The 8,258-nt window shown below is 43.2% G+C and overlaps 1 protein-coding gene across 1 annotated transcript in view; it reads left to right on the top strand.

Moving 5' to 3' along the window:
- Window positions 1-8,258, top strand: part of WIPF1 (WAS/WASL interacting protein family member 1) — a 45,555-nt gene that overhangs the window by 26,124 nt on the left and 11,173 nt on the right. The window contains exons 3-6 of the mRNA XM_039699483.1: window positions 3,359-3,447; window positions 4,530-4,659; window positions 6,821-6,991; window positions 8,181-8,238. Of these exons, the coding sequence (XP_039555417.1) occupies window positions 3,397-3,447; window positions 4,530-4,659; window positions 6,821-6,991; window positions 8,181-8,238 (410 nt within the window). The 5' untranslated portion in view covers window positions 3,359-3,396. The remainder of the gene's footprint in view (window positions 1-3,358; window positions 3,448-4,529; window positions 4,660-6,820; window positions 6,992-8,180; window positions 8,239-8,258) is intronic.

Genomic DNA, 8,258 nt, shown 5'->3' on the forward strand with positions numbered 1-8,258 from the left:
GCAAGTCACCCGGTCACTGCATCTCTTCAGACCATTGTTATCCTTCATATAGGCTTATAGTGAGTCAGACAAATAGAGTGTACAAAATCTAACAACCAAACAGCAAGGATGAGTTAGAGCTTCAAAGACAGAAGTGCTGTTTCTTCCTGCAAAGTTTCAGCTTGAGTTTCTAAAAATCTTTTTCATCAGCAGAAGCAGAGACAGAGTGACAAAAGTAGGAGTGAAGCAGTATTGCAACTTTGGCTTTAAACTAAAATTTGACAGTCTGGGGTGTTTTATGGGCTCTGTAAGTGTACGCATGATACGTTTTTGTGTGGGCACACAGGTTTCTCAGTCACACCATACGATCTCTTTTCTGATGGCTTCTAAAGGAAGTGTGTGCTCTAGAGACCCATGAGTAAACAACTCTGCAGGATGCTCATGTTAAACTTCAGGCCAGTTTTGCCAGAGTTTGGTTTATTACAGAAGCTTGTCCTGTGTTTCCAAAATGCTATTTCCAGCCTGTCTCTGAGGGCTGTAGGGCTTGTTCAACAGCAGCAAAATGCACAAGCTCAGCAGTGTATACCCAATTTCAATGGCAGTTCAGTTGAGAGAGCCCCTCAGTACCAGAAATACCACCTAGTGTGCAGTGGTTGAGTACAGGAACACACAAGATGGGATAGAGAAGGAGGGAACGCCTAGTGCATTTCTCCTCCCTGCTCCTTGCAAATCATGTGTGCAGAGAGGGTTTTGGAGAAGCTGGATGGGTCTGTGGGTAGTGACTTCCCCTTAAAGAACTCAGGCTTCAAGCATCACCTTACTTCCTCTTTATGCCACCAATTCCTTAAGAAGCTGATCTAAAGCAATCCAATTAAAAGGGAAAAAAAGTAGAACAGAGCAGCCCAAGAGGGAAACAATCTCTAACTGACAGGGAGGTGGACAAGTTAGGGTAGTTTACAGGAAGTACTTCACAGACCACCTGGCTCACTTGCTGCATTCAGGTCTGAGCTGCATAAAAGGATTGTTTTAAAAGTCTGATATCAAACCAAACTGTATTCTACCTGCTCCAGAAACTTACCTGTGACGCATGGAGTGCCAAAGAGATGGTACATTATCTAGACTGCTTTGACTTCTTAGCAAAGCAGTGCAGAGAGAAGAATCTCTTTTTAATCTGATGAAGCAGTTAAATGCTTGGTGAAATACCCTCATGGCACAGTTAAGCTAGAGACAACTGCAGCTGTGAAAAGACTGTGTTAAGAAACAGGATGGTTGTGGTCTACTGTAAGAAATAATTTTCCTGTTGACTATTTTTTTAAACAGGAAGCTGAAGAACAAAGCTGCATTAGTCTTGGTGCTTTTAATAGGTTTCAGATTTCAAATATTGCATTTAGAATGTGCTGATTGGGAAAGGATAGGGCTTTGTGCACTGTTTTATGTAACAGCTGAAAGCTACAAATTTGGGAATATAACTAAATTCAAGTGGATCCTCTGAATATGAAGCTGTTGTTTCTCTGGGGGGGCTTAAGGTGCTCAGTACTGCAGCAGAGGACTGCTGGGAGCAGGCTGGTCTGTTTGCAGGACTCTGAACGCGTGTGTTTGCACAGCGCTGCGTAGGCTCGGCTTCACAGTTTCCTCTTTGGCAGTCACTGTGTCTATCCGCCAGCTTCCCCTCTGCTTTGCTCTCTCTTTTGCAGTAACTGGAAATGGTTTCTGCAGTATGGGAGAAGAAAACCTGCAGGCACTAGTGCCTCACACCACTTTGAACTCCATTACTTTTCTAAATAGTCAACCAGAGGTTTGGGTGATGCATCTGACTCCTTCCTCCCCAAAGATTTTACACAAAATTCATTAAAGTCTTATTTCAGAAAATATTTCTTCTGAGGAAGGTAACTCAGCAGTTTGGGGGGAGGGAAGGGGTGTTACAGCTGTATTCTAATTCTTTTGAAGCATGAGCATCTGATGAGATAAATCTGTACTCCTAAGCAGTTTTTTCTGACACACGTGTCATGGATCATGTCAGATGCTGTTACAGACTTTGTAGGTGGTGACTCACTGCAAATGCCATTTTGTTTCATTCAGCACATTTTCCTAGTGTTCATTTTAAGTGTAAAGCGTACTGTACCTGGCGTGATGGTGACTTGACAGATACTGTGCTATTACATTTCCCCTTGGTCTCATCTAAAACATTTAAGTTACTTTAAAAAATAAGAGCTGTGTATACATGTAAATAACTGCCCTGGGAACCTCAGCCATCAGCCTGGGGTTGTCTGGAGAATTACCCTTGTTCCTGTTCCCACTGTGTTTACCTGTCTCATGCAAACATTATATAAGTGGTGGCAAATCATTGTTACTAAAGGTGGCTCAGGTGAATGGCCAGCATGGGTGAAAGCTCAGATAAAAGAGTAAGGCACATGCTGAAATGCCATAGCACTATTAGAAATGCCCCAATGTCCCTGATAGGCACAGTTCCAGCAAGCTGTGTGCCAAAATGCCACAAAAAGCCCTTGTGACTTGAAAATATAGTCCTTGACACTTTGAGCACTTTTTGTTGTTGGTGTTCCATAATTTGGTTGCAATAAATCTCTTTATCTCAGGTGTGACCCTCCTAGGATTGTGGAGGCTGAAAGTTCAGCTTGGGGTGGGGAAAAGTGGCAGTGAAGCTTGTGAAAGGCAGAGCTTTAGCAGGCAGGCTTTTCTGTCTGCAGCAGCCTGCAGCTGAGGCCAGGCTGCCCGCTTGCCCTTCCTCCTTAGGGGGAATATCCAGAACATGTCTGTGTGTGCTGCTTCTGAGGAGGAGGAAGGTGCATTCAGACATGATTATGGAGCTTGGGATCTTCAGAGCAAGCAGGGAGAGAGAGAGAAGCATGAGTCCATCCCAGAGCTCTGCTGTTCCACTCTACCCATAACAGTGGAGGTGGAGAAATCTTTTAATAACTAAAGGGATTTAACAAGTCAGCATCTCTTTCTGAGTATGATGCTAAAGTATGATGCCTTCTTGAAGTAAGGCCTGATGGTGTAGCTATGGGGCTATCCTGAAGCACTTCCATGGGAACAAGATTGTTGGATTTAACAGAGTTCAGTTTGGTTACTGCATTTTGTGCACTGCCATAGCAATGCATGGATTGTGTAAGTGTTCAAAACTGGATGTATATCTATGAGTTTGTCTGGCAGTGGGGATCATGTAGGGAGCCCATGTTTAAAGGTGCAGCTGGTTTCCATACAATTAAATATAAAGTGCTTTTTACCCATTATTTATACTTCAAAAATGTAGAAGATAAACCTGTTAGCTGCAAGGATGTTTTCTAACTGAGTATAAATTTATTTATTTATTAAGATGTATTAATCTCTGGGCATTGTGTGTTTGTGTTTTGCTGTGCAGGTTTCTTAGCAAGAGCAGACAGAGCTCAGCCTTCCACCATGCCTGTGCCTCCCCCTCCAGCTCCCCCTCCACCCCCAACACTGGCCTTGGTAAGTTTTATAGGAGGTAAACATATGCACTGTACTCTGCTGTTGCTTGTCACAGAACAGGATGTACTGAGATGTGGATGAGGGTATCCATGATATTTGGGGAAGGCTGTCCCACATATTGTTTATGGCTGATCATTGATCCTGCGAGAGCCACCATCGCTTCTGCTGCCTCCCAGTCCTCATGTGGATGTCACGATATGCTCTAACTCTCCATCCTTTTATTTCTCCCTCACTGGTGGCTGATCTGGTGGAGAGACAACAGCTTTTCTAAGAGGACTTAAAATCTTGCCTTTCTCCAAAACTGTACTCCACCTTCTCCCTTGTTCTACTCCAGTATTTCCATGACTTGAGCCAAAAAAATAAATTCTATTGTTTAAATTTGGTACAGACAGCTCTTAGCTAGCATAGCACCCTCAGCCAGCCTGTGCTATCAGACCACAGGATCCACTGCTGGCACAGCGTGGTGGGTGAAGCTACATCAGACCTGACTTAAACTGGGATAGAGCTTGTGCTGTGCTTGCCCTCCCAGCAGTGAGTCACCTCACTGACAGGAAGGAAGCCTTCTTGAAATGCCATTTTGAAGTACCTAGTTATTTTCAGAGCAAAACCCTAGCTGATTACACAGAATAGGCTGTCTCTCAAGAGTCTTTCCTTCATTTTCTGCCTCAAGCAAGATACAGATTCTGCTTGGTCCCTCCATGGCAACTCTCCTCACCTTTCAGGAAATCTTCATAACACTGATCTGATAAGCTACAAAATGTTTCAGGAACTGTTAATTAGAAGAAATGTGCATGTGTATGTGCATATAAGTGTGTTGTTTGGAATTTTTTTGTTCTTTCTTGAAAATCTGTGTCACCAGAACATAAAGTGAAAAGAGAGGACCGTTGAGACAAACCCCATATGTCCAAAGGTTTTATTTGGTCTATATGAAGGTCAATATTATTGAAGTGGCAATTGACATTTTTAAGTATTTCTATCTAAGCTAAAATAGTAGACAAAGGTAACTACCATATTTAAGCAGAAATTTGTATCTAGAGGTTGTAGTTTACTTTGCCTCCTCATTTTTGATTTTTGTTTTGCAGGCAAATACTGAAAAGCCATCCCTAAGCAGGTCAGAACAGGCAGGACGAAATGCTCTATTATCTGATATTACCAAAGGAAAAAAGCTCAAGAAGACTGTTACTAATGACAGAAGTGCTCCAATTCTAGACAGTAAGTATGACTCTACATGTTAGAATTTCTGTAGGCATGAATGGTTCTACAGATCAGAAAGCAGAAAATTATTTTATATATCATCAGATGAATTGCCATGAGAGTAGATAAAAGTGCCAGAAATTGGCATGCATAAAAATAAATTCTATTCATCATGAATGAACAGTCAGCTGAGAAATCAAGTACTGCTTATGAAATGTGAATGCTAATTTGTTTGCTAATTCTCAAAAAGTGGTTTATTTTCCTGTTTGCTTATCTCAGAAAAATACGCAAGTCCTACCAGGAGCTCTGTTGAGGACCTACAGCAGATCAGGCAAACAAAACCCCATAAGGACTGAGAAGAGGACAGAGAATAAAGTGGAATTTCAGACTCTTCTTTTGCATAAACAATATAAGAATAAATGCATGCCTGACATGACACCATTGGCTCCAATACCACTTAGAGCAAAACCAGAGCCAGAAGCTACAGCTCTACCTGTGTGTCACTGCTGCATGCAGTTTTGCCACTCCTGGAGTGACTCAGGGGTGTTATCTTTTTAGATAGCCCAGCAGTAATGCACCAGGCAATGACTCTACTTACCTGAATGAAAATAAGGTCTCTATCCAGCTGTGCTGCTGCCGTGTCTCACAGCATATCTTGGCAGGTGCCAAGAGGAGGCTGGAGAAGTAGCAAAAGTATTGGGAAGGCAGAACAGAAGCAAGAGAAGAGTGAGGAACACAGGCCTGTGCTGACATGGGAACAGCATTCATTTCCTAAGGAGAAAAGACTTCTACAGACTGATAAGCAAATGTGGTACACCTCAGTCTAGGTTTGGCCATGCAGTTAAAGGCTGGACCGTGATAGGAGCATGACGACAAAAAAAGGAAATGCCCAGAGGAGTGTGACCAAATAAAAACAATTTTTAAAAAATTAGATACAGTCCTGCAATCAACCAGCTACAGTTTTTAAAGATTATCTCTGAATGTGAAGTTATGTGTTTTAGCTATAGTAATGAGCTGAAGGGGATTAAAGGAGGGGGTAAACAGTAAGATAAAAATGATGCAGCCTATTATCTTATTTACATGAATTAACAAATCATGATGAAAGACTAAACCATGGTAGCAGCATTTCTCCGGAGGTTCACACCCTACCTGAGTCAGCCGAACTGAGCTGACATGCTTAAGAAAGAGAAGGATAATGTGAAACATTCCCCCATGGATACACTCTTCCTTTCTTCTTGGGGAAATTTTTAGAAGTGCTTTTCATCCACAGGTTTTAATTACTTTGAAGTTGGTGAAATTCTTACGCACCCAAACTTGTGAAAATCAGGATTCTAAGAAATTAAGCAAGTGATCTTAGCCTATGTGGCCCAGCATTTGACAGCTGAACTCCACAGATATTCCAGCCTGTGCACCTGCTGATTTTGCAGTGATGCTCTGAATAAGGCTCTTCTGTATAACGTAGTTGTGGAAACACTTTCATTTTACTTTTGGCAACTCAGTTGTCACAGCGGAAATATTGACATTAGAAAAGGGGGAGGGCTGATTAAATAATTCCTGCCTATTGTAAACATTAACAGCTAATGATCCTGTCACTGCACTTCTGAACCTACAGAAATGACATTTCCTTTGCTACTAGGCTTTGTTTAAATAAGTAGATATGTAGCAATATCATCAATAATGAGAGAATTCTGTGTGTTCACAGCAGTGATTCCCAGAGACACCTTCAAAAGGAGGGACCTTCTGCCTTCTTCTTTCCTTCCCTTTTTTCCCATGAGATTGCCCTGTCTCTGCTTGTGGAGAAGTGTAGGGGAAGGATAAGAGAGAAAAGTACAAAGAAATGGGAAGAAGCAACTAAGATGTTAACATAGACTACTACATTATGTTCTCAGAGATCCCATCCATGCTCAATTCCAAATTCTCTGCAGCAATTTGCTCTGCTCTCCAGTCTAGAGCAGATTAAAGTGATGATGGCATAATAAAACACAGAGGCTATGGTTACTGCACCAGCTCCTCCACAGTGCAGTGCTGGTGGTGATGATGATAGCTGTGATGATCCAAACCTTGTGTGTTTTGAAAGTCCATCCATTTTTCCCCAGCTACAAGCATTACTCTAATGAAAGAGGTGACTTTGCAGGATCAGTCCTGCTTCACTAATATGGGGGATCTTTTTTCCCAACAGAACCCAAAGGATCTGGTGGAGGTGGCGGCGGTGGCTTTGGAGGAGGTGGCGGCGGCGGGGGTTTTGGTGGTGGCAGTGGTGGTGGCTTCGGTGGCGGTGGACCACCTGGCCTTGGAGGCCTTTTTCAAGCAGGAATGCCAAAGCTCAGATGTACTGCAAATCGAGATGCTGGTAAGAAAGACCTTGAATTTCCAGGCTGAAAAAATGGCATTGCTTAAAACCTTCATAGCACTGTAATAAATTACCTGCTGGGATTGAGGAAGCCATCAAATATCTTAGGCTCTTAGGAAATGTAATTTTCAGCTTGAATCTTGCTTTACTCTTACTCTGAGGTTTTATGAGGGAGAAGCCAGACTCCCTTTCCACCAATCCTCCTCATTATTGATGAAAGCTAAAGATCTTGGTAGTGTTGAATGGCTACCAGCAAATTACAGTCAGGCAAATTACATCCTGCCTTAACTGTTGGGTGTGCAGGACAAGAGGGGAACAGAGGAGGATCCAGGCTAATGCTTTCTTGTGCACCAGGAAAAAGGATCTACTTTCCAAATGGAAAGTACTTGTGTCAGCTCCACAACAGCATGATTTGCTGCTTAGGGAGTGCATGAGGCATCCCAGCTGGCTGGTACACACACTGCAGATGGAGGCTTGTGTAGAGTGTGCTTCTGGCTGACAAAACAGCTGCCCCAAGCCTCATGCCCATTTAAACTAAGGACATCTGGGGCCACTAAGTTTTTTAAGTTCAAGGACATAGGATTTCATACTTGTTGAAGAAGGACTATGCTATGGGGATTGTAGAGTGTTAGAAATATTATATATTTTATAGCCTAACATAATTTTCCAGCACATGTGTACAAAACAGTCTCTCAGAGCTTGTATTTTCTATTGTGTCACAGTCTATTTTTGGGAACTTGTATTGATACAAAAGTTCCTGGCATCACAGAATAGTACTTGTGAACTGCAGGCCCAGCTGCTTTCTTCCTGACGTGCACAACTACATCCTTAGATCACAGCTACTAGAAAGGGCTGAAAAGAGCTTTTTGATGACCTTTTGTTGTTAAATGTAATTGAAAAGATAAGATTTCTTTGCTTTCAGGTTGATGGTGTTTGGGTACTTGTTCTTCACCATTTCTTCCCTCCCTGTTTTATTGCTTGCTGTATGATGGCTGCATCACTTGTGTTACTTTGTGGCCACTTAAGTCGCGCCTCATAAGCGATATTAGGATGTCACCTGGTACTCTGGGGTGGTTTCCCAATGGGTCGGGGCTGAGCCTTAGGGCAGGGGTGCCCGGTGCCGGGCTGCGCCCTGGCCGCTCGCAGCCCAGGTGGGACGGTGCTGATGCTCGCTCTCCTGTGTCCGCAGACGCCGGGGCAGGCCGCCCGCCCGTGCTGCCGCCCGGAGGCCGCTCCGCTGCCGCCAAGCCCTTCACGCCGCCGGGCG

Source organism: Passer montanus, unplaced genomic scaffold, assembly GCF_014805655.1.
Source record: "Passer montanus isolate IOZ18808 unplaced genomic scaffold, ASM1480565v1 scaffold1, whole genome shotgun sequence".
NCBI lineage: Eukaryota > Metazoa > Chordata > Aves > Passeriformes > Passeridae > Passer > Passer montanus.